Source organism: Astatotilapia calliptera, chromosome 14 (genome assembly GCF_900246225.1).
Source record: "Astatotilapia calliptera chromosome 14, fAstCal1.2, whole genome shotgun sequence".
Lineage (NCBI taxonomy): Eukaryota > Metazoa > Chordata > Actinopteri > Cichliformes > Cichlidae > Astatotilapia > Astatotilapia calliptera.
The window spans coordinates 3,972,577-3,998,448 of NC_039315.1; the positions used below are offsets into that span (position 1 = coordinate 3,972,577).

At 42.6% G+C, this 25,872-nt stretch overlaps 2 protein-coding genes across 9 annotated transcripts in view; one reads left to right on the forward strand and one right to left on the reverse strand.

The window, feature by feature from the left end:
- myo7aa (myosin VIIAa) overlaps positions 1-16,266 on the forward strand; it is a 56,777-nt gene extending 40,511 nt beyond the window's left edge. For all 6 annotated transcript variants that reach the window (XM_026192348.1, XM_026192342.1, XM_026192345.1 and 3 more), the window contains 20 exons: positions 1-174; positions 369-596; positions 852-1,019; positions 1,249-1,366; positions 3,928-4,054; positions 4,227-4,396; positions 4,485-4,675; positions 5,094-5,218; positions 5,342-5,499; positions 6,070-6,223; positions 7,916-8,071; positions 8,170-8,275; positions 8,364-8,477; positions 9,026-9,113; positions 10,685-10,791; positions 11,544-11,729; positions 12,001-12,117; positions 13,154-13,237; positions 13,347-13,466; positions 15,495-16,266. In XM_026192348.1, the coding sequence (XP_026048133.1) occupies positions 1-174; positions 369-596; positions 852-1,019; positions 1,249-1,366; positions 3,928-4,054; positions 4,227-4,396; positions 4,485-4,675; positions 5,094-5,218; positions 5,342-5,499; positions 6,070-6,223; positions 7,916-8,071; positions 8,170-8,275; positions 8,364-8,477; positions 9,026-9,113; positions 10,685-10,791; positions 11,544-11,729; positions 12,001-12,117; positions 13,154-13,237; positions 13,347-13,466; positions 15,495-15,587 (2,784 nt within the window). In that variant the 3' untranslated portion in view covers positions 15,588-16,266. The remainder of the gene's footprint in view (positions 175-368; positions 597-851; positions 1,020-1,248; positions 1,367-3,927; positions 4,055-4,226; positions 4,397-4,484; positions 4,676-5,093; positions 5,219-5,341; positions 5,500-6,069; positions 6,224-7,915; positions 8,072-8,169; positions 8,276-8,363; positions 8,478-9,025; positions 9,114-10,684; positions 10,792-11,543; positions 11,730-12,000; positions 12,118-13,153; positions 13,238-13,346; positions 13,467-15,494) is intronic.
- A 3,542-nt stretch (positions 16,267-19,808) lies between these two features.
- The window catches only part of LOC113036142 (glycerophosphodiester phosphodiesterase domain-containing protein 5-like), a 40,865-nt gene continuing 34,801 nt past the window's right edge, over positions 19,809-25,872 (reverse strand). For 2 of the 3 annotated variants that reach the window (XM_026192260.1, XM_026192258.1), the window contains one exon: positions 19,809-24,893. In XM_026192260.1, the coding sequence (XP_026048045.1) occupies positions 24,787-24,893 (107 nt within the window). In that variant the 3' untranslated portion in view covers positions 19,809-24,786. The remainder of the gene's footprint in view (positions 24,894-25,872) is intronic. The other variant, XM_026192259.1, reaches the window with a different exon arrangement.

A 25,872-nucleotide genomic window follows, 5' to 3' on the forward strand; every position in this document is an offset into this window, starting at 1 on the left:
GCCACCAAATCAAAGAAGCCCATCATGTTGCCGGTGACGTTCATGGATGGCACGACCAAAACGCTGCTGACAGACTCAGCCACCACAGCAAAGGAGCTCTGCAGCGCCCTGTCCGACAAGATCAACCTGCGAGACCGCTTTGGCTTCTCGCTGTACATCGCGTTGTTTGACAAGGTGGGCACGCACACGGCATCATATGAGCTCCAAGGCATGATACTCCTTTCTAGCACCTGTTAGGCCTCACGCTCTGGAACAGTTTGGATCATCTGGATCTTTCTCAGATCTTGTGGCCACTGCAGGGATGTGAACCTCTCTGTTTGTTGGAGAAAAAACAGTCACCAGTTTGCACCTCTGATCTCGTCCTGCAGGTCTCCTCTTTAGGCAGCGGGAGCGACCATGTGATGGATGCCGTGTCGCAGTGCGAGCAGTACGCCAAAGAGCAGGGAGCTCAGGAGAGGAACGCCCCCTGGCGGCTGTTCTTCAGGAAAGAAATCTTTACGCCGTGGCACGAGCCAACAGAAGACCAGGTCGCCACCAACCTGATCTACCAGCAAACCGTCAGGGGCGTCAAGTTTGGAGAATACCGCTGTGACAGGGTGACTACACGTCCTTTATTTTCAAAGAATAGTGTTTAGCAAGTGCATGGGAAACATTTCTGCTCCAACAGTGGACATTATAACATTTTGTAGTCAGCCTTCTGTGGGCCTTAGAGGAACTGCAAATATTCTGCATTATTAATAAGGGTAAGAAGTCGGTAACGCTCACGTGTTAGGAGCACTGATTACTGTCAGGCTGGCTGAACAGGAGGCAGGACAAACTTTTTTTTATTTATTCTGTCTCTGTGTCTCCAGGATGACCTCGCAGAGCTGGCCTCTCAGCAGTATTACATTGACTACGGTTCAGAGATCCTCCTGGAGCGCCTGCTGAGCCTCATCCCGTCTTACATCCCAGATAGAGAGATCACCACCTCCAGATCGGTGGAGAAGTGGGCTCACTTCATCATGGCTGCTCATAAAAAGGTGATTATCACCAGTAAGAAGGAGAGGTCTTTTTAGCCCGGCTTGTAGATGAACGTGATTCTGTTTGTCTTTTAGGGCCAACCGCAGCTTAAATTGTTGAAACGCTGAAATTTCATATCCAAGCTAAGATGTTCAGCTTGGACATTATCTGTAGCAGTATGATAAATACATTTATTTTATATATTTTTTTATTTTCACATGTAAATGTAATGAACATCTCTGTGCTCAGAGCATCTACACCCAGAAGAGATTTGACCCTCAGAAGGTGAAGGAGGAAGTGGTCGACTTTGCTCGCCACAAGTGGCCTCTGCTGTTCTCTCGTTTCTACGAAGCCTTCAAGTTTTCAGGTGAAACTTTTTTTAAATTACTTTGAACAACTTTGGTGACACTTAGTTAAAGTGTGAAAATACTGAACAGTTTTATTGATTATTGGTAAAATGATTGATTAAGGTTTATTTCAACTATGACTGAAGTTACTCAGTTCAATAAAATTGTATTTATATAGCACCAAGGTGCTTTATATTGTAGGTAGAGATGCTATAATAATACAGAGAGAACCCCAACAGTCAGACGCCCCCCTATGAGCAAGCACTTGGAGACAGTGGGAAGGAAAAACTCCTTTGTAAACTCTTAAGGAGCTGCTTTTCCATCATCAGTCATTTCCATCCACTGCTTGCTCCTCCTGTCATAAAGCAGTGCAGCTGGCGAGCGCTACAGTGATGCTCAGCAGTTTGTTTTTATCAGAATCAGAATCCTTATTTTTCGTTACAGTGCTCCATTATAAACAAACATTAACGGAGACAGACAATACACTAACTAAGAATAGCACAATATATGCAGGCATATATATACATAAAAGTCACTTATTAATAAATAAATGAAAAAGAACATGTGCAAGAAGGGTGTAGCTGTTGCAGTAAACAGTGTGTTAAGTGGATGCGTTGTACAGGGAGCCACAGGCAGGAATGATTTCCTGTGTCGTTCAGTGGTGCTTTTCGGTAATCTCAGTCTCTCACTGAGCGCGCTCCTGTGACTGACCAGCATGTCATGGAGTGGGTGGGACAACATCCACCTCTCCAACACCACCTTAAGGGAGTACAGCTCCATCCCCACAACATTACTGGCCTTACGGATCAGTTTATCGAGTCTGTTGGCATCTGCGACCCTCAGCCTGCTCCCCCAGCATGCAACAGCATAGAGGATCGCACTGGCCACAACAGTCTCGTAGAAAATCCTCAGCATTTTCTGGCAGATGTTGAAGGACCTCAGTCGCCTCAAAAAATAGAGACGACTCTGGCCCGTCCTGTAAAGTGCTGTGGTGTTTTTAGCCCAGTCCAGTTTATTGTCAATGTGTACTCCAAGGTATTTATAGTCCTCCACAATGTCAACACTGACCCCCTGGATTGAAACAGGGGTCAAGTGTTTCCTGGTCTTCCTGAAGTCCACGATCAGTTCCTTGGTCTTTGCCACGTTGAGCTGCAGATGATTCTGCTCACACCATGTGACAAAGGAGTCGACCACAGCCCGGTACTCTGTCTCATCATCCCTGCTGATGCATCCAACCACCGCAGAGTCATCAGAAAACTTCTGAAGATGGCAGGTCTCTGTGCAGTGGCTGAAGTCTGTGGTGTAGAGGGTGAAGAGGAAGGGGGAGAGGACAGTCCCCTGTGGTGCCCCTGTGTTGCTGATCACCTTGTCAGACACACACTGTGGGAGACGTACATATTGTGGTCTTCCTGTCAGGTAATCAACAATCCAGGACACCAGAGAAGCATCCACCTGCATCGCTGCTAACTTATCACCCAGGAGGGTCGGCCTGATGGTGTTGAAAGCAATGGAAAAGTCAAAAAACATGACCCTCATAGTGCTCGCCGGCTGGTCCAGATGGGTGTAGACACGATTGAGCAGGTAGATAAGATAAGATAAGATAAGATAACCTTTATTAGTCCCACACGTGGGAAATTTGTTTTGTCACAGCAGGAAGTGGACAGTGCAAAAGTTATGAGGCAAAAATTAGAATACAATAAGAATAAATACAGTACACAACTGTACAGAATAGAGTAAAATAAAATAAATATACAATAAGATAAAAATAGAATACAAATACTATATACAACTGAGTAAAAATACAACGATGACAGAAAGGATGATGGCATCCTCTGTTCCGAGACGAGGCTGATAAGCGAACTGAAGGGGATCCAGATGTGGTCTTACTATGGGTCGCAGCTGGTCCAGGATGAGCCTTTCCAGGCTCTTCGTGATGTGGGAGGTCAGTGCCACGGGCCTGTAATCCTGGGGGCCACTGGGACGTGGCGTCTTTGGAATAGGGATGAGGCATGATGTCTTCCACAGCACTGGGACCCTCTGCAGACTCAGACTCAGCATAAACAGTTTATGAAAGACTCCACACAGCTGGGGGACACAGACACGAGGACGCGGGGACTCACTCCGTCTGGTCCAGCAGACTTGCCTGAGTGAAGTCTCCTCATTTGCATCTCAAAAAATGCAAATGAGGAGTGCATTTCTTGCCTCGAGTGCTGCAACACATCAGTTTTTCCACCTTCAGTACTGTGCTTCTTGTCGTTGAAGTAGCTCCCTTTTTAGATAAGCTGACATTCCTGGGCTTGTGTTGTTTTTGGGCACTAGGAAACGTGCCTGCATAGGGTTGCTGTAGCACTGATATCATGATATGACCCTTTAATGTTATGCAAAGTACCAGCGGCATTGCTGTAGCACCTCCAGTCTGCCATCAGTGATTTTCATTCCACTAACTTTGATACAATGTGACACGAAAATAAAGACGGATATTGTTTAAAGCAAAATTATTCAGAATTGTTATTTATATTTTAACCTCTTGGTTCTGTAAGTTCTTTTCTTTTTTAAATTTATTTTGATCTTTACTTCTCAGGTCCCAGTCTGCCTAAAAACGACCTCATCGTCGCCGTCAACTGGACGGGAGTTTATTTTGTAGATGAGCAGGAACAGGTCCTCTTAGAGCTCTCCTTCCCAGAAATCACTGCAGTTTCCAGCAGCAGGTGAGTCTACCTGTAGTCACCTGACCAATGACATGATTCTCTGATCGGAGGGCCGTGAGTGAGGAATGAGGGGTTAAGAGTTTCAGCGTATAAAGTGGAGCCTAAACTTAAATGTAAATTTCATCGTCATCCTGGACAGCGAAGCTGGTCAGTGCATATTTTGTTCTTTCAGGGGAGGAAAGCTGCAGGGTCAGAGTTTCACTTTAGCGACCATCAAAGGAGACGAGTACACCTTCACCTCCAACAACGCAGAGGACATACGGGACCTGGTGGTGACCTTCCTGGAGGGTCTGAGGAAGAGGTCAAAGTTTGTGGTCGCTCTGCAGGACAACCCCAACCCCAGTGAGTCCTGAGCAGAGAGGCACACTCAGCTTGGAATGAAATAAATCCAGTGTGGAAAAGATTTACAAAGTGCCGTTTTCTTCCTCAGCTGGAGAGGAGTCGACGTTCTTGAGCTTCCGGAAAGGAGACCTGATCCTGTTGGACCAGGAGACCGGCGAGCAGGTCCTCAACTCTGGCTGGGCACACGGTGTTAACGAACGAACCAATCAGAAGGGAGACTTCCCGGTGGACTGCGTCTACGTCCTGCCCACCATGACCCGACCTCAGCAGGACATAGTGGTGAGGAGGAAAACATACCTAAAATGTCTGAGAATACAAAAAAATGTGATTACTGGGCACTTTCAGTCATTTCAGAGCCACCTTAGTGACTCCTCCAACCACCTAATGAGCATCAAACTGCCTCAAAAATGGGCTTTCAGCATTTAAAGGAGACTATAGCCAAACATCAGGATAAGCAAAAAACAAAAAGAGGACTGCTGAGATTGTACGCACAACAGCAAAAAGCACAATAACCACAAAATTATGTTTTTATTACATCTTAAGATTACAAAATGTTCCCATTTCCTGTTTAACAGTTTAGAGATCATACACTGTATATGAAAGATGGCCCACTGTGATGTCACAGATGCTGCTGTGTTAGGTTGTCTTTTGTGCTTACACAAAACATGATGCAGTCTGATGTGATCCGAACTATCAGGCGCTGGTCACCATGACGCCCGAGCAGCGTCAGGAGTCGGTTCGTGTTTCGCAGGTCGTCATGGTGGAAACTGATGACAGAACGAAACCCTACACGCTGGAGGAGTTCTCCTACGACTACTTCAGGTACACAGACCAAAAAACATGATAGATAGATATTCTTGCTTCAAAAACAAATATCTATTGTTCTGATGATCCTCTGCCTTCATTCCTGAGTCCTGCGATCTCTGTGTAACCTGCTCCTGTCAGGCCTCCTCCCAAACACACCCTGAGCCGGGTGATGGTCACGAAGAATCGCGGGAAAGACAAGCTGTGGAGCTGCACCCGAGAGCCGCTGAAACAGCCGCTGCTGAAGAAGGTCGTCAGCCACGAGGAGCTGGCTCAGGACGCCTGCATGTCTTTTATAGATATCCTTTAAACTGCCGACTGGTGGATCACCAAGCAGACTCTGAGCTTATGTTGTGTTCAGACTAAGCCCACAGACATGTTTTCACAACATTCACAAGCATTCATCGTTAACAGTAACGGCGTTCATCTCTCTCAGAGTTTAGGGCCATTCTAATTAGATGATCTTCTGCGTTTCTATCATGGTTTGAGTTTTGTCTCTGTTATTACATTGTTTGTATTTTACACTGTAAGGGAAAGACTATCAGATGCAGGTTAGAAACACCTCTTAGAAGCAGGTCAGGGTACTCTGCTAGAACCTACTGCCACTTCTGATACCTTTACACATTTACCTGGGGGTTTACTTTGAAGTTTGATCAAAAATAACTTTCATTTCAGCGGCCACCTGTCCATAAAAACTGCATGTAAAGAATCACCAGTCAAATCTGGTAAATGGTAAAAACTTAAAAAGCCTTTTTTGCTCCCTGGTAGTTAAACGTCTGCCACAGTCTCAGCTCTTGTAATCTCTCTGCTTTTATAATCTGCTTTTATATTGTACATGTGTCAGGGTTATTCCTTGACCTAGAGCCTACCTATCATGAAGTACATGGGCGACTACCCGTCCAAACGAACTCGCTCGGTGAACGAGCTGACGGACCAGATCTTTGAAGGGGCGCTGAAGGCCGAACCACTGAAGGATGAGATCTACTGTCAGATCATCAAACAGCTCACAGACAATCACGTCAAGTGTGTAAATTCACCTCAGTCACACTTTCATTTACAGATTTTTAAGGATAAAACGATGAGGTGCACGTGGATGAAACTCAGATTTTTGTTGGTTTTTTGGGGGGATGTGAAATAAACAATGATGCTGTTTTGTGCCGGCCTGTCAACCTGTGGTGGAGTCGGCCTCTAGTGGCCATTAGAGAAACTGTATTTACCCCCACTGATTTAATTAAAAAAACTAGGGCTGGGTATCATCACTGATTTCTAGAATCAATGCGTTCCACCATTCGATTCTATTCGATTCAGAGAAATTTATCCTCAGACAGTCAGAAATATTATAATTCTGATCACGCATCAGTACATGTCCATATTTTTTTTGTCTATTAAAAAGAAAGCTGAAACTTGCGAGACTTTATCAAAGGTGTGAGCATCACAGCAGATGCCTTTGTGTCAAAATAGCTGAGGATAAAACACAGAAAAACATGAAGGTGATTTTCCTGGCCTGGGATTTATAAAAATATTCTGCAGTAGATCAAAAACGAAAGAAAACCATTAATCAACACATGAACATTGGCTGATGCTGCTGAAGTGAAGCAGAGCAAAGTTACAGAGGTTTGATTAGAGACACAGCTGAGCGTTTTGCAATTTTGCATAATTTTAAAAAGTTTAAATTTGTTCAGAATTGAACGGCAGAAATGAGGCTTTCTTTTCGGAAGTAAAAGGGAAAAAAGCAGCGGCCGACAGCGCTGTAAACAACGGTAGACGTGTGCGTAATAAGCAAGCGAATAATGCAGAAAACAGATTTTTAGACGGGAAACTGTTCTTGAAGTACAGAGAGGGAGAGAGAGCTCTGCATGAAGTGTGATTTTTATCGTGGTGGAAGCAAAACAGCAAAAGTCAGAGTGAATTCATGACGATGTTTATGTGAAGCGAAGTTTGGATCTTCTTTTGCTGCTGGTTCGGTCAATATTGTTTGGAGAGAGATAAAGTCAGTGCGCCCCAGGGTGGCTGTGGCTACAATGTAGCTGCCATCACCAGTGTGTGAATGTGTGTGTGAATGGGTGGATGACTGGATGTGTAAAGCGCTTTGGGGTCTTTAGGGACTAGTAAAGCGCTATACAAATACAGGCCATTTACCATAAAACCTGCAGCTTCAGAATCGAGTGCAAAAAGGACGTAAACACAAAGCGCGGACCCACCAATGGATCAGAATCAGTGAGCTGTCAGCTTTTAGCCCCGACCGTGTCCGTGCCGTCGGGTGAGAAAGCCGACAGCTCACTGATTCTGATCCGTCGGCGGGTCCGCGCTTTGTGTTTACGTCTTTGTGCAGAATCCGTGTTCCTGCTCTCGTTTACTGTTTTAGCTGTTCGGTGGTTGATGAAATTTTGAGGTTTAACCTGAGGGCAAAATTAATTTATATTTAAAAATTGATTCAGGATTTGAATGAATCGATATCACGTTATCCAAGCTAGAATCGATTTTAATCGCTAAATCGATAATCAAAACCCACCCCTATAAAAACCCCAGAGATGCTGCTTTGTCCATGAAATGAAGCAAAAGTGCTTTTATGCAAAATAAATTGAGTAGAAGAAGTTAAAACTAAATGTTCACATTACTTGTTGCATTCAGTGGACAGTCATCATTCAGTCTGTGGCTGCAGGCAGATTAAATTTTTCTGTGCAGAAGCTGAAGGTGAGTGTTGTGTTGCTGCAGGTACAGTGAGGAGAAAGGCTGGGAGCTGCTGTGGTTGTGCACTGGGTTGTTTCCTCCCAGTAACGTGCTGTTGCCGCACATCCAGCGCTACCTCCAGTCCAAGAAGCACCACCCGCTGTCTGGAGACTGCATGCAGAGGGTGCACAAAGCGCTACGGTAACACCTCAGACTTTCAGCCTGAAACAATCATCGTATTTGGTGTTGACATATTTTTTTTTCCAACCAGTTTTGCTGCTTTTTGTCATCATTAACAGAAATGGATCCAGGAAGTACCCTCCTCATTTGGTGGAAGTGGAGGCCATCCAACATAAAACGACCCAAATCTTCCATAAAGTCTACTTCCCCGACGACACAGACGAGGTCGGACACACAAGCCTGCAGGTGTAAACTTTCTCTGTAAATAAACGTGTTTGAAAAATGAGTCTTCGTGTTGGTCTCACACCTGCAGGCCTTCGAGGTGGAGTCGAGCACCAAGGCGAAGGATTTCTGTCAGAACATTTCCACCAGACTGCTGCTCAAATCTCCCGAAGGCTTCAGCCTCTTCGTCAAGATCTCGGACAAGGTCAGAGGTCAACGATGGTTTCTCAGAACCTCAGAGTATTACAGCTTTACTGGTTTCAGGAGGTTTTCCTCAAACCAGTACACAACTCTAAAGAAATACTGGGATTATTAGATGTCTGTACTAGTCATCACTATTGTTCCTTTACAGTTTGTTCCACCTTAACCACAAAACACGTCCTCAACAGAAGGAACTTGCAGTTTTTACACGAAAATGTAAAGTTTCTAAATACAAATACATTTAAATGTCTTAAGGACACATTTATGATTCTGTGTGCAGCTTACAAACCATTTCTGTAAGTTTCTAAAATTACCGCTATATGGTCGAGTAGATGTCACTTTTATATTGCAATTGAATTAATTTTTTTTAATTCTTTTGATTGTTAACAGTTTAAACATTGCCTCTTAAAATTGATGAATTATTGCTTTTGAGTCTTGCATTTAACACTTCAATGATTACAGCTGCTCTCTATAACAACACAAATCTTTCATTCACAAAGTTTAATTTCTTGATTAACTTCACGCTGATGTTTCTGTGTGTGCCCTCTGCAGGTGATCAGTGTACCTGAGGGAGATTTCTTCTTTGACTTCGTCAGACATTTAACGGACTGGATCAAGAAATCTCGGCCGGCTAAAGACGGTCGGTACCGTGTTTAAAATATCTTTGGGTTGAGTTCAGGACTTTTAAAAGCAAAACTGTGAAATATTAATGAGAAGTTAATATTTAATAAAACAAACTGCAGATTTCATGCTGATCAAACAGTTTCACAAAACTTCTCGGTGTAACCTTCATGACAGATCTCTGATTAGAGCGCACATGATAAACAGTGTTTTTCACCACATACACCGGCTGTGTGTGTGTGTGTGTGTGTGTGTGTGTGTGTGTGTGTGTGTGTGTGTGTGTGTGTGTGTGTGTGTGTGTGTGTGTTACAGACTTGTGTTCAGAGGAAATAAGACAAGTTGATTACATTCAAAGCAAAAACAGATGGAGAGGAGTAGGCATTCCTGCTGTGTAATATACAGATGTATGCATGTAGCCACCGTGGGGTCAGTTGTTGGTCAGTGAAGCTGAGCGTTTGTTGTGTAAAATTATGATATTATTTTATGCCATGTTATACCCCTAATTAAAGATTGTGAATTATTATGTAGTTTTAGTTTGCATTATTCTCCTGAATTAGAAGAAGCTGATAACTATTGCATTAGTTAAACTGATTTGCATTACATTAAATTGCTGACTTGTTGTGAATGAATGATATTGTTTTATGATGCATTATATTGCTGAGTTATAAGAAATACTGTTCGCAGAAGGTTATTGTCTAATTTGTCTGAGTAGAAGAGAACAGAGTGTGCTGGAGTTTTCTGCCCCATTTCAGCAGGAGCAGATAAACAGGGAGCCAAGGTCGTAGCTTAGGCGCTGTGTGAGAGAGAGCATGTGAATGTTTAGGCTTTTTATGATAAGGTGGAGGCACCAGAGGTTATAAAAGTTTGAGCAATGCTCCACCATTTTGAGATTTTGAGGCTGTCTGCATCAGTGTCCATCTCCCACGTGTGTGATCATTAAATCATCGTTTGACTCAACCCGGCCGGACCAGTGTTGTTATTGTGGTTTTTTCTCTTGTCTCCATCCCCAATATTTTGAACCTTAACAGTTGCCATCATGGCTCTTTGAAGGTACTGGTTTGTTATCCTCTCCACTCTAATGGGAGTGATTGATAAACTGAACATCACGTGGTATTCATTAAGAATACAGCAGCGAGTAAGATCAGCCAACACGTTTCAAAAGGTGCAGCTTTTACTTTGAAGGCCAACAGTCTGTTTCTGGCTTGTGTTAACGACCAGCGGCTGCCGGTGGCCAAGCTGACCGGGGGCCTTCTTATCGAGCATCATTATCATCCTGATCACCACACGCCCAGAATGGTGGACAAGTTCACGTTGTGCAGTGTTTTCAAAACTTAAACAGAGATGGAAGAAAAAATGACAAGATAGAGAAGTTTAAACTTAATTTCTTGGACTCGGGTGAGTTCTGAAAATGTTTCTTCGTCATTGGCTGTTCGGTGAATATTTGTTGGCTGAGAAACAGTAAAAACACTCCAGCTGAACTCCTGTGTGTTTGTGCTGAATACACCGTTAGTTTGTTGGGGTTTGCTTAACTGCAAAGTTACATGGAATCACAGTTCATGCTGACCTTCGACCTTCCATCTCGTCGTACAGGAATCGTTCCCTCTCTGACCTATCAGGTGTTCTTCATGAAGAAGCTGTGGACTAACACGGTTCCAGGGAAGGACTCCTTCGCTGACTCCATCTTCCACTACTACCAGGTCAGTTTTACCAGAGACGCACTGAGAACGACTCGGCCTGCATGTTTCAGGACTTATATCTGACCCCAGACTTCCTGATCCACGTGCCAGTCATTACTGTCAGTCCGACTGGAAACGCAGATCAGTTAAACACAGTTTCCTGTGTAAGACGATAGCTATGCACGTGCTTTCCACGTTAAGATTCTGTTTTAGTGGGGCACATATCATGTAATCACATTTTTTCCTATCTGTCTGAGACAACAGCGTCTACTTACTACTGGACAATCCCTTGGATTTTATTCTGAAAGTTCAGCTGCAGGCCGTCAGGTCGGGCTCGTGTCTCTTAGCTGCAGAACCCCAGAACCTGCAGCAGGTGGAGAACTAGAGCTGCTATGCAGAGCTCACCAATGCTGGTTAGAGGAGCTAAAAGTACTAACAGCACAGCAAGACTGAGGAGTCGTGTTAAATAATTACCCACAAAGATTATATTTGCCATAAATGAGCAGCCCCCTGTTCACAGAAGAACTCACTGGAGAGGAAGCTGATTATTCCTGTTACATGTGCCACACAGTACATATCAGTATATATTGGTCAATTTATTTTGAAAAAGCATGGGCACATCTGTACACCTCCATGATTGTTCAAAATGACAGCGTCTCGTCCAGTGTTGGAAACGTTCATTTTAAAGATGGTCTTTGTGTGCGGTTTCATTTTGTCACCAACAGTTTAACGAAGCGTCTCTTTGTTCTCTCACCATCTCTGCACTGATTTAGGAGCTGCCTAAATACTTGCGTGGCTACCACAAATGTTCACGAGAGGAGGTTTTCCAGCTCGCAGCGCTTATCTATCGCGTCAAGTTCGAAGATGACAAATCCCATTTTCCCACAATTCCCAAGATGCTTCGGGAGCTGGTTCCCCAGGACCTCATCCGCCAGATGTCACCAGATGACTGGAAGAGGGTAAAACTCCCCCAACAAAACAAAAAACAAGCTTTTTAAAAATTACTTAAAGTTACTGAAGTCAGATGTTTGTACAGACTGATCAGTGTTTCTGCTGAGATCATCTAAAGTTTGACAAATCAGCTGCTTTGAGAAAAGAACAGCTGTTGTTTCTGTGCTGAAGTCTGTGCTGCTGCTGTTTAGTAAGAGTGTGTGTGTGTGTGTGTGTGTGTGTGTGTGTGTGTGTGTGTGTGTGTGTGGTGTGTGTGTGTGTGTGTGTGTACGCACGCAGTCTGTTGTTGCATACTTCAACAAGCAGGCCGGGAAATCGAGGGAAGAGGCCAAACTGATGTTTCTGAAGGTCATCTACAAATGGCCGACCTTTGGCTCCGCCTTCTTTGAGGTTAAGGTAAACGCGCCTGAGCTTGTCACCTCCACAGTGTAACCTGAGTGTTTGGCTGATGCCAGGAAGGACGAATGTCTAACATCACCAAAAAGTGTTCACATTAAATTAAATGTGTTTTTGTTTTGAGGCAAATGTGTAAAAAAACAAAGTTTGTTCAAGCAATCAGCGACCTCGTGCTGTTTCCGGGGCAACTGTGGCTGAAATCTCCGAATGTTCTCATTTCAATAGAAACCGACTTTATCCTGCAAGATCTCCAGTATTTTTCACAGCCACAGTCTAAAAAAATGATCAGAGGAAAAGACCGACAAAGTCTTTGTCAAACGTCTCTGGACTTCTCGAACTCCCACCTCAAAGTAAAAAATAACGAAATTGGAATAAACGCAGACAGGTGAAGCATGCAGACTTTACTGTAGGCTGATTCACAGAAAAATAAGGCAATAAATAATCATTCTGCCATTTTCCTTCAGGCTGCTTCAGTAGTTGTGGATGATCTACATCAAATTGACTACAGATTGTGTTAGTGGCTCAGTTAGATTTACTTGTTTCAGTTAGTTTTTATTAGTTTTCAGTCTTAGTTTTCTCTCAGTTAAAGTAATGGGTACTGTTTGTTAAGGGCAAAGTTCAGAGCAGGTATGACACAGGCTGTAGTTATGCAGACAAATGTTCCAACGCCTCCTAATGCTGGCTACAAACTGAGGTGTGTGTTTATTTTAGTTATCAATAATAACTTTCACGTTAATGAGAGGTCAGTTTGATTGTGCAGGGCGCCATAACAGACAGAAAACCAACACGTCCAGTGTGAGCGCCGAGCACTCTGCCAGCTGTTTACAGCTGTGAACATGAAGGAGCAAAAGCGGGATGATGATGGATGGAAGAATCAGTGCTGTGTAGTCTGCGCCCGCCATCTGAAACACCTGATTACACAAACAGAGTCCACATTTATGCTACAAACTACAGAGAAACGCGACAGTTTTACATGTAAGGTTAGAGATGATTAGTGAATATTTACCCATCCTAACATGTGGCTTCTGTCTTTTAGCAAACCACAGAGCCCAACTACCCGGAGATCCTGCTGATCGCCATCAACAAGCATGGAGTCAGTCTCATTGACCCCAAGTCAAAGGTTCGTTAATAATCATAACTCCCGGCATACGTATCGGTTATGTTTTAGCCGCTGCGCTCGTTAACCTGTTAAGCCGGTGCAGTAGCTTTGATGACCTCTGTGTCTGCAGGACATCCTGACCACTCACCCCTTCACCAAGATCTCCAACTGGAGCAGCGGGAACACCTATTTCCACATCACCATCGGCAACCTGGTCAGAGGAAGCAAACTGCTGTGTGAGACCTCACTGGTGGGTGCCAGCAATGAACACTTAAACACACACACACTTACTTTTGTTCTATGTTTGATTTACTAAGAGTTCAGGTGCTTGAGCTGGGAGTCAGAGGTTTAGAAGGTGGAGCATTGCTGCGTTACGAGTATTCACAGTGAAAGTCCTGTGGGTATTTTATTCATACAACACTTTTTAACCCTGTCATGCATGAATGATGGCAACCTCAATCAGGATTTTTTTCTTAGTTATTTTTATTCATCTTTAGGCATAAAAAGATAAATAAAACTACTTAAGAAAAAAGTCCTGATTGAGGTTGCCATCATTCATGCATGACAGGGTTAAATAACAATTACAATGAAACGCGTCACACATCTGTAGTAACATTAAATGACCAGTGTGTGTGCCATACATTTTCACACCTGAGCCTAAACTCTCGCGGCCCAGTACTAAAACGACTCACGGACCGGTACCGGCCCGAGGCCCGGGGATTGGGGACCGCTGCATGAAAGGCTTAAGCAGGATTCGATTGTTGTCGCAGCTCTAAAAGTGTCGGTGGTGAGTGGAGCATTTTACAGTCCCAAAATCTTTTCTTTTTGAATAAACTTAAAAAAAAATTTTAAATTAGGAAAGTCTCACGAATTCTAAAAAAAGACTTAGAAATAAGCGATAAACACAAACCTGAGTCTATCATGATTATTGAAACATTAGTTTATCTTATTTTTTTTATTGTTTGATATTTGTTTCCAGTTGAAAGTGTGTGTTTGTTTATTGTAGCTTTATGGTCAAAGGAGCTTGTAAAGAAAAGCGTCTGGACTTCTTTAAGTTACTTGAAGACGTTTCACCTCTCATCCGAGAAGCTCCTTCAGTTCTAAGGTCAAATGGTGGAGAGTCCCAGATTTAAACCTAGTGGGAGTGACCCCCCACAGAGGGACAAAAGGACCCCCTGATGATCCTCTAATCGCCTGAGCCAAGGTGTGAAACTGGGTGTGGGTCCCAATCAGCCAGAGTTTCGGGTGTGTTCATTGTGAAACCTGGCCCCACCTTATCATGCGAATTCCTGAGGTCAGCTGGCCCAGGATGTGAGTGGGCGTTAAGGCGTCTGGGAAGGGAACTCAAAACTGGATTATAGATGGCAGAGAGTTGGTGTCGTAAACCACCGCCTCTGTTCAAAGATGGTCGCTCACAGTGGACATAGATGGCTTCTTTCACTCCTCTTTCAAACCATCTGTCCTCTCTGTCCAAAATGTGAACATTGGCATCCTCGAAAGAGTGTCCTTTATCCTTAAGATGCAGATGGACTGCTGAGTCTTGTCCTGTGGAGGTGGCTCTTCTGTGTTGTGACATGCGCTTGTGAAGTGGCTGTTTGGTCTCTCCAATGTAGAGGTCTGGGCATTCCTCGCTGCACTGTACAGCTGCTGAAAGAGAAGTGAAAGAAGCCATCTATGTCCACTGTGAGCGACCGTCTTTGAACAGAGGCGGTGGTTTACGACACCAACTCTCTGCCATCTATAATCCAGTTTTGAGATCCCTCCCCAGACGCCTTAACGCCCACTCACATCCTGGGCCATCTGACCTCAGGAATTCGCATGATAAGGTGGGGCCAGGTTTCACAATGAGCTCACCCAAAACTCTGGCTGATTGGGACCCACACCCAGTTTCACACCTTGGCTCAGGCGATTAGAGGATCATCAGGGGGTCCTTTTGTCCCTCTGTGGGGGGAAACTCCCACTGGGTTTAAATGTGGGACTCTCCACCATTTGACCTTAGAACTGAAGAAGCTTCTCGGATGAGAGGTGAAACGTCTTCAAGCAACTTAAAGAAGTCCAGACGCTTTTCTTTGCAAGCTCCTTTGACTACGATAACCTGGATGACTGAGAACCTTCACAGACATTGTAGCTTTGTTTTATAGTATAGTTAAACTTGATTGTATCAGTTTATTTATTCTTTCCACTTAAATGAAACCAAAAAAAAGGGAATTATGTAAAACTATAATAAAAAATGTGATTGGAGTGGAGAGGTCAGCTGACTGTGTGATTAAACCTTCAGGGCTACAAGATGGATGACCTGCTGACCTCCTACATCAGCCAAATGTTGACCACCATGAACAAGCACCGGTCAGGGCGGGGCCACAGCAAGTGAACTTCTTACTGGCAGGAGGCCACTGAGCTCATCCGCCTCTTACGTCCTATTGGCCAGCACTGCAGCTGGGGGCGGACCTTTACCAGCCACCTTTGGAGGATGAGCCGCAGTCCTTCTGCTAGCACAGAAGGGTCAAAGTGCACCTGGGAGAGTTCGAATGCTAGCGGCAGCAGCGACCCCGGCGAAGGCCCCAGCAACAATTACCACTACAGCTATGATGAAGACGAGCCGTCCAGTGAGGATGACTACCTCTGAACTGTCCTTTCTGACTGCGTCACCTTAAGAAGACGCTGTCATCGTCAGGTCTGAGCCTTAAGTACACACTGCAGTGACCCTGAACATGACCCTGTATTAGCACTTTATGCTAACCTGACTTCTAATTGAGCATTTTTACATATTAGCATAGCAACACGCTAATGCGCCAGACTGCTGTAAGGGGATATTTGACTGTTAACAGGGTTTGTGCAGGTTTTAGAGAGCATTAAAGCCTCTTACTTTTGCCCAATGTTTACGATATCACGTGTTTCAGATGTCACACCTGTGGGGACCCCCTGCCTCATTATAAGCTCATCAAATCCATCCATTAAAGTTCACTTGTACATGTTTAGGTCAAACTAATGGACTGACTACTCCTTTACATGTTTTAATACATACACAGATAATAAATTATTTTAGGCCATTTCTTGCTGATTCCTTTTGTTTCTTCAGCACTTTCACAAATAATTTGATGAACTCTGCAGACATCTAAATTACCCCAGAAGGAGTTAAAATGCACAGAAACATTCAGCTGAGACATGAGGCTGAAGAGTCAGAACTCATCAAACTGAGGCTGATTTTAAAAAGTAGCTCAGAGTGTAGAAAAAGATTATCTGAGATCACAAAAACCATCCAGCCTGAGAGCGTAAAAACAGCGTAGTCTTTTAAAGACGTATATTTTCTCATCTCTCACTGAGTAAATGTTTGTTCTTTGAATTACTCGATCCGTCCATCTTATCCAGATGATTAAATAGCTGTAGTTTCATATGCAGCATTAACAGGAACTTACATTTCAGTAAATTTAACATCAATGATTTTCAAACTGATATTAGACTGTATATTAATTTTTAATAAAAGGGCTAAAAAGGTCTTAAATTTAGCTGGTAACTCTGTAAATACCCTGAAACACACATTTGTCATTCGTTAGTTTCATGTGTGTAAATTAGAGCCTTACAGCAGATTTAGTGATTTTTGTTTTTTGAGCATCTTGAAATACTCAAAGTCAAAAAGTTTATGGCTTTTCTTTGATACAACACTTCCTGGAAGTCAAGGTCAGACACATTTGAGATTTTATGTTCATGTGTATCGTCTGCTCTTATTGGGTTCCAGTTCATCATTTGTTTTTAGTAGTTCTTTCCCTGACCTTAGGTCCAAACTGAGAGGAGGCCAGAGGGGTGTACTACGATGGCTTAGTGGGCCATGTCGAGCTTAAAGTCAGAGTTTCCTCTGTCATGAAAGTGGCTCTGTTTAACTGGCACAATAACCTGGTCAGGAGCAGGTTTTGTGCTCAGAGTTAAGTCACTGACTCATATTTACATCATGCTTTAAGTGCAATATGAATCCTCTGCTGTGGGAATACGTTTGATATGCAACTTGTTAAGCTGCACTTTACTACCATGACAAACTTACAGCAGCATAAACTCTGCATGGCATTGACATGTGAATCTGCATGTACTCAGCTGGTAATACAGGAAATGTTTTTATAAGTGCTCCTCATTTACAGTTTAGTCTGCTTTACACTGCTGCAATTGCAGCATCTAGAACCCAGAACACACACTAAGATTATTCAAGTATTTCACTGTTTAAATGTGTCCAGTTTAAGGTTTCAGAGCTCTGATGTGCAGCCGTCAGGTTAGAAATAATCAGCAGCGCAGAGTGCGCTTGGCTTGAATTAAAATATTCAAATTTGTACCACTATTTTTATCATCTGTGACTTTAAAGTAGGTGTCACTCACGGGGATCATTTTCTGTGGATAAAGTCACATGACGTGACTTTGGTTTCAGGTTTTTCTTTGTCCAGCTGACACAAAGAAAACCTGGCTGTGGTGAACGTCCTTCGTAGCACACCTCTGAGCTTATTTAAAACTTTTCTGTTGTTTTTGTGACACTAAATTGACCTGTAACATGTTTTTAATCTTTAGGTTAATGACTTCAGTGTGTCACAGTTTAATACAGGGGATTATTTTAATACTCATGGTTTATGTTTACACTTTTTATTTCTTTACAACTGTTCAGTTTTACATTTTTGCCTGTATTGCGTCATTTCTGTGAGAGCTGCTGCTTCTTCCTGTATGAGGCTTTCACATTCTAGTTTGTAAAAATGTTCTCAAAGGTCACTTGTTAGCTGGTTATGGGGTTTCCAGCTGAATCTCAGTTTTCCTAATATGGATGAGTTCTATCTTTTGAACTGGAATTGACCTAATCAGGATCAAAGCCAATACTGTCCTGATGAGTAATGTGGACCCTGAGTTAAAACAAACTACCATCAGTCACGTCACTTTTTCCTGCCTTTAAAACAGGCTTGGTCAACTCCAGTCCTCGAGGGCCGGTGTCCTGCAGGTTTTAGATCTCACTCTGGGTCTACACACCTGAATCAAATGATTAATTCATTACCAGGCCTCTGGAGAACTGCAAGATATGTCGAGAAGGTAATTTAACTATTTAAATCGGGTGTATTGAATCAAGGACACATTTAAAACCTGCAGGCCACTGGCCCTTGAGACCTAGAGTTCCCCCGCCCCTGGTTTAAAGTAAACTTTGCCTACCTACTTGTGTAAGTCTTTAAATCTTTATTATCCAGCGAATGAGAAATTTGGATGTTACACAGCCCTTATAGCAAGGGGGATATAAAAATATAGAAGGAAGACACAAAGTAAATGTCCTCTCCTGCTAAAACATGCTGTTAAAAACGCTGATATTTTCACTGTTACATAAATCTTAAATACACACTTTGACCTGTAAAGGTCGCCATTACTCTGGTTATACGCCACGGCAATCATCATCATTTTTGATGTTTACGAGGTACAAAGAAAAACCACACTTGCTGATTTCTGTTGGAACTCCCAGTTAAAGTAAAATAAGAGTACATTTGGAAGTTGCAAACTATGGATATTAAGTTCGAGTTCCCTTTTAATACATATTAAAGGTTTTAGATGCAAAATCCATTTAGACCTGTACTCAGGCATTCAAGTACAATTTGTCCAAAGTATTAGCAAATCATTACTGAGTAACTATAGATTAGCTCATGAAAGTCCTATTAATGAGAACAACTAATGAATTTAACAGAAGCAAACGCGTAGCTCCATATCAAGGCTGAGCTCCTGGAAATGTACAGAGACTCAGTTTCACTGTTCTTGCAGGTACAGATGCTAAGTCAGATATCAATTAAAAATACTACAATAAAGGTCTCATGGTTCAGTTTTTGACTTTCGTTTGTGTAATAAATTTATGTCGAAGCTGCTGGTGTCTCAGACTTGAGTGTCCGGTGGCGTCGGTCTGGTGGTGCAGGGGCTCGGTGTGAGTCGCTAAGTTTGATATTTTAACCTAAACTATGATCCACTAAATCTAACTGAACAGAAGGTAAAGGTAATAAAAATAATCTGCATGTTTATCATAAAGTTGCAACAAACCTATCCACAATCAGTAAACACTGTTGATAGTTAATTAACCTTTTTATAGTTATTTGCTCTGAATTTACAATTTATTAAGGTTTACATGATAATTGTGTTTTTGTTGTGTTTGAAATTCCAGCCTGGTTCTTTTTTTTTTAACCTCATTACGTCGACCTGTTGAACCCTTCATTCTTCTGGTAACCAGCTCTGGGCTTTTGTCTGTATAATAAACTGGTGTTTGTAACTGTGCCAATCAGCCCATTTGATACATTCGCGTTTGAAGTTTTTGCCTTTTGTGTTTCTGTTTTCAGAGTATTAGTCTGTGTTTTGACTCTGATTGTGTAACTCATCATCCTGACTTCCTGTAGTGTTTCTGTAACATGTGCTCTCACTTTTGTACAAAGCACTCAGTAAATTTGGATTCAACTTAATTAATTTCACTACTGTAATATTCAAAACAAGTATGATCAGTCAAACGTCTGAAATACTAAAAGATTAAAATGTCTTACTAAAGTTGGATTTCTGGTCTACTGCTACTTTGTACTGCGTGTCTGTAAAATTCAAGAATCAAACCTTCTGTTTGTAATGTTTAATACCAGGTGACGGCAGCATTTCATCAGATAAGTTACAGTAAAGCAAAATAATTTCCTTTAAAATAAAATATTGCAGGTCAGAACAGCACAATGTAAAAAAACCAGAACATATTTAACATTTTGAAAGATTAGCATCTGAACTATGATACTAGTTTTATAATATTACATTATATCACAGATCACTTCTCAGCACCAAGTGTGAAGCTCATTATTCAAAAACAACACTAAGCGATACATAAGATTTGATGCTCTCGCTCTTTTCAGTGACTTTTATCATTTAACACCTCAGAGGTCCCACTTTGCCTGTAAATGTCTCTTACATCCGTAACATTAAAAGATGAGTCACATTTAAAGAGCAGCCAATGAACAGAACCTCGGTGTGCAGACAGGACCCCTCCAGGATCGACGAACCAAACAACTAACAGACAGCCTCAGTTGTACCCGCTTAAAAATGTTTGCACTCCTGCAGGAATGAAGACAGCAAAGCAGAGACGCTGCACTGACTACGAAACGAAATCTTTCCAAGCACCAGATAATCCAGATCATCAGTCTTTATTAAAGGTGGCCTGTTTTGGACTGTTTAACCCCTCAACCCGGAGAGGCCTGAAGTCTCAGTGAGTCTTAAACTTTATCACCTAAAGTATCAAACAGGATGCCTGAATTCATTTTGTAGTTTTGGCTGGACAGTTCTCATCTTTCAGGAACCATTTGGATTTTGTCTCTAGCATAAACTGTAAGAGTTGCTTGTAAAACGGGCCCACTGCTGGGCCAAAGTGCGACGACCCGACTGCCTGCTGATGGCGCTGTGTGCCCAGCTGCTTGTTGACTTTTTTCTTAACTGAAAAACTGGCATAAAAGGGTTTCTCAAACACATGCCGACTTAAACACGTCTGTCCGCCCATTATTGGTGGTAACAATCGATTTTTTTAAAACCCATTAATGATTAGTGGATAATTATTTCTGTATGAAGAATCCGGGTCTTGTCATAAATGCTATAACCAGCAAAGCACCGTAAGACGAATAGGATGGACTGGATTTTCAGGCATCAATCGCACAAAGCTACTCTCGTAGCTTTCTTTGGTCAAAAGTCACAAAATATCAACTACGTTTTTATGGTTTTGAGTAGATTTTATTTGCAATTAGCATGTTGATAAACGTATTACACAGATTTCTTTGATGCTGTTTGTTTGCTGCCTGTCCTGTGAAATTCCAGCAGTTCCTCTGGATGCTCGAGTATTACTCTCAACTAAAAACGGCTGTTTACAGAAACTAGTTAAAACATCAAGCTTACACAGCAGATCAGCCACTGTCAAACACCAACTACACATTCAGATTACAGTGCATCGTGACTGTTTGAGCTCTAATCATTCGGAGGTCTTGTGTCTCCCTGCCCTCTGCTGGACCAAACCCAGCCCTCTGTGGGCCCAACATGGGAGTCCAGTGTGGTGCAGAACAGGGAAAGCTGCAAGTCTGCTCGAGAGCAGCTCCAAGTTTCCAACAAAATCATTTATTCAAATCTATGAATTGATTAAAATTGGAGAAATTTGGCACAAAACCCTCTTTTGAAAACTACCGTTTGAATTTGCTAAGGACACCTGGTGTCAGACTTCAACTGCCTCGTTGCATATATAAGTGGTAGATTTCAGCTGTCCTGTTTAATTCTGACTTTTTTGAAGATTTTTGGAGGAGAGTACTTAAATGAATTATCATTTACTGAAGTCTGCAGCTGGGAATTTACTGAAAACTGTGCAGATTTTAACACTATAGGAAAATAATGACAGCTGCCAGCGTTACCCTCAACCTCTCAGAAGATGCACCCGTGGTAACAATGTTGCTTCGTTCTCCTCCATTCACAAACTGTGTCCATGCCACCGGCCTGCCCGGCAGGGTGACGATAACATCCCATCAGGCTTTTACTGCTGAGGGGTACAAAGTCTTATTTTGTGCCTTAATTAAGACACGAGACACTTAATTTACTTCTCATTATCAGTGTTACGACCCTGATTAGGGGACAGGAGGGGAGTAACATACAAGATTGGTCAAAGCTAACAAAATTGTCTCTGTCCTGTTGCTCTTCACCCTGAATGTTTAGAGCTGAGCCTGCAGACACTGACATAAAGCACTGCAGACGGGAGTTGGCAAATAAAGGATGGATAAAAGCACTGGAGGTACAAAAAAAGAAAAAAAAACAGCAGCAAATTACTTTTTACGCCAAGTCGACAGGTTTCCAGTGTTTTGTTTTTACTCACATTTCCACACAGAAATTGGTCCATTAAACATGTGCTTGTAGCAAAGACTGCACTTTTAGCATAATGAGTCACCATTGGAGAATTTTTAGAAACTATTTTGTATTTTCTAAATAAGAATCCGGCACATTTACGTATGATGTGCGATCAAAGTGATGAAAAACAAATCCGCTTACAGCAGAAAAGCCAAGGCCGCATCACCCTACGGATTTCACACTTGCAAAGCTGACAAGACGCTCTGCATTTCATCGCTGAAATCAGTTTAAGTTAAGACAACACAGTACAGATTCAGTGTGTAGCCAGGAAATACTGGGTATATATTTGAAGACAACGCTGATACTGCACTTATCACCTCATTAAAGTAGTCTGGTTTCTCTGACACTGATACCACACTTGGCACTGATGAGACACCAAAATAAAATTACCAGCAGCAAGTTTAAAAAAAAAAAAAACCCGCGTGTCGGGCAGTTTGTGCCGCTGGCACGTTTTACTAACAAACAGACTTTTCTTGCAGTCAGTATTCTCACATCAAAGAAAGTCCACAAGGCTGCTGAAAGGAGAGGCAATGAGGGAGGCAGTGTGACTAAAATAGAGCCATGCGGACGGTTAAAAGGATTTAGGAGCTTAGATTTAGATTCAGCCCCCACTTTACTCAACACAACACCATAAACAAGTTTGTTCTTGGTGGCTCTGCAGCGTCTGCTCCACAATAACCCCCAACATCAGGTCTGTTTAACCATGTGATCACCTAACCTGGAAGAGGTGCGACTCTGTTCATTTGAATTGCTTCAGTCAAGCCACTAAACTTATAAACCTCTCTGCATTGCAAGAGGGGTTTTCAAAAGCTTGTGAGAGTGATTGTTTTGACAAACTGAAGCAGACTTGGGTTTGAATCTGAGTGAAGAGCAGTGGTGGGGAATATACACAGTCAGCTGCAGACATCACAGAGCGGTGTTCATTCATAATGTCTCTGAAGTCTGCTCAAAGTCTGCCCAACCGCCCCCGCAGGCCTCCACACGGAGACTCCTGCTTTATATCAGATAAGAAAATTTACATCACCTGGACCAAAGTGGACCCCAGCAAACTGATGGATCCATAAACTGTAAAAGACTTAAAACACACACACACACACACACACACACACACACACACACACACACACACACACACACACACACACACACACACAGCAAAGATGAAGGGCTGTGAGTGGCACGTTGACCCAATCACATTCAAAACCAGTACAGGTAAAAAGCCAATGAGAGTCCTTGATCTACAAAACTAACTTCACACCTGGTACCATCCACCGCCAGGTGTGTTTGACACGGTGACAGAGCGACTGAAATAAGATAAAACAAAAGCTGATTGGATGCAGACAAACTGAATGTTTAGTTTGTCACCATCATTACATTTTGCAGATTCCTTGTAAACCTCTGCAGGCTGACAGCAGCCGCCGTCTCTCTCGAGCAGTGATGCCTGCAGCATGCAGGGGGAGCCTACAGTAGGACGTTTAAACCACTACATTTATCTTAAAGCTCTAGTTATTAATTGCAGGTTTAGACTATTACTATAAAAAAATAAACCTACTGATTAATTATGCTATAGTACTTATAGATTAAGCTAACCAGCAATATATAGAGATATATGTATATATAAACTAATTTAAATGACTTTTTCCCCACGGTGGTAAAACAGATCTGACCCTGGGAAAAATGTCATGTTGGACATACAGCCAAAAATCTGCATACTTTTTGGAAACTTAATATTACATTCACTTTAGTACACAGATGAACTGTACCCTTCCCGAGCCTTTGGTTTACATTCTTTCTGTCAGTCCAACAGTGTCGAGTTCACACACTGAATCTAGCAATTCAGACACACAAATGATCATTTAAGACATGGTTTAAGGTTTTTGTCTGATGCACGTGATGTCTGTACAGCTGAAAATGAAAAAGCACAGCTCATATGTAAGAGTCCATTTCATTTCTTCTGTGTTTACAGTTTATCACAGAGCGTCTCTGATCAACATTCGGTCCTTCATCAGCGAGCAGACGCACAAAGGTGACTGATGGATCACTGCAGCTGCAGACGTTCATTATTTTGTTCGTTCACCGTGCCGAATGACCAGAAATGAAAACGTCCTCATCCTCTGGTCTCGTCTTTAACTGTCCTCACTTTGAGGAATTTAATGGCATCATGAGATTACAGTATGGAAACGGACACCCCAGGGCGCGTGTCCACAGTCCATTTGCTTCATCTCTGATGGGAAATGAATGAAGGCTTTTTATTTCCAGCTGTTCGTCTTCCACAGGCGGCCCACCCACAGACCGAGAGGATGACAGATGGAGAATAGAGTGTGCCGTCTACTTTCTGCTCTCTCTGTCATGACTTCCAAACATTTTTAGTTTTCATTTGTTTGTTAAAAGGTGGTGTCACAAATTTCTGTGCACTGCTCGGAGTTTTCCATCAAAATGTGAAGACAAATGCTGTGTTGGCTGCTCACACTGTCAAGTCCCATCAATCCACATCGATTTTGTGGGTGTTAAACTGATGCTAAGTAATAGACTGACTATTATAAGCAACAATAATTAAATAACAAAAGCTTAAGATCAGAGAGTTTGACAGGCCTTCATCACACTCTCAACAAGGACTTTTTCCATCTCTTATCTGTCCTTTCCTGACTTGCACCTTCCTTTTTTAATCTCCCTCCCTCTCACTCCTCTGTGATGGTGGGCAGGTGAGGGGTGCTGGGTGAAGTAGGCATGCTCCGTAAATCAGGCCGGACAGTGACGCTGGAGATGGACCAAACATCGCTGAGCTCTGCAAAACAGAAAAACCCAAACAGTGTTCAGTGAGTTCACGACAACAGTTTATACTGTCACATGGTGTCAGCATGGTGGGAATTAATACAAAGGTGAAACTGGAGGTCAGAGGACTTAAGGAAAGAAGGAAGGACAGCATAAATGACAGGGTACACTACTGAGGTAAGTGCATGATACACAAGCACAAATCCTGCAGATCATTATTTTCCAATTTGTAATTATTGTACAGCAGCGGGTCTCAAACAGCGTGCTGTGACACAAACTCCAATATTCTGGCAAATCACATATTACTGCCATATGCAGCTGCACAATGAGTAATAAATTATTTTTTTCTTATTTCCAGTCCTTTCAGTAGGAAGTCATTTACTGCAGAACATAAAGTCACAAAACAAAATTCTTTCAAAGGGAACCACATCCTGTTTGGGCCGTTTCAGTGTCACACATTAAAAACTCCAGAGTGTGATGAGGGGATGGAGGAGATGTGCTCGTGGAACTTTTTGCGAAGAAAAGAAATTTTGTGTCACATCATGAAGAGTCTTCATCTGACAGTGAAGTCAAAAGAACTGCTGATGTGACAAATGGTAGTGAGGATCTTTTTCAGATATAACTACCACCTAAAAAAACGCTAATGCTTCAAATTATCCTTATTGTGACCACCTCGGCAGTCTGCAATGTCAGCGAGGACGGAGAGAGCAAACAACTTCTGTTTCAGACTGACACTGTCAGTGAAAGATCGTTATCATAAGAGCTGGGTGTCCAGATATGACCGAGCCATTGTCAACATTTTTTTAAACTGACAAGTCCACAGTGTGCAAACGTAAAGGCACTAGATCAGGTGTAAACGGAGATCAGAGGCACCGCCCCTCCAAAAAAGACTGTAGTCTAACATCCTGAGGTGTTTGAGGGAGAACAGAACAGAGGCGATGTTTATTCCTCCTCTTCCACCCTTTTCACCAGCTCTGCCTCAGTGAAACTTC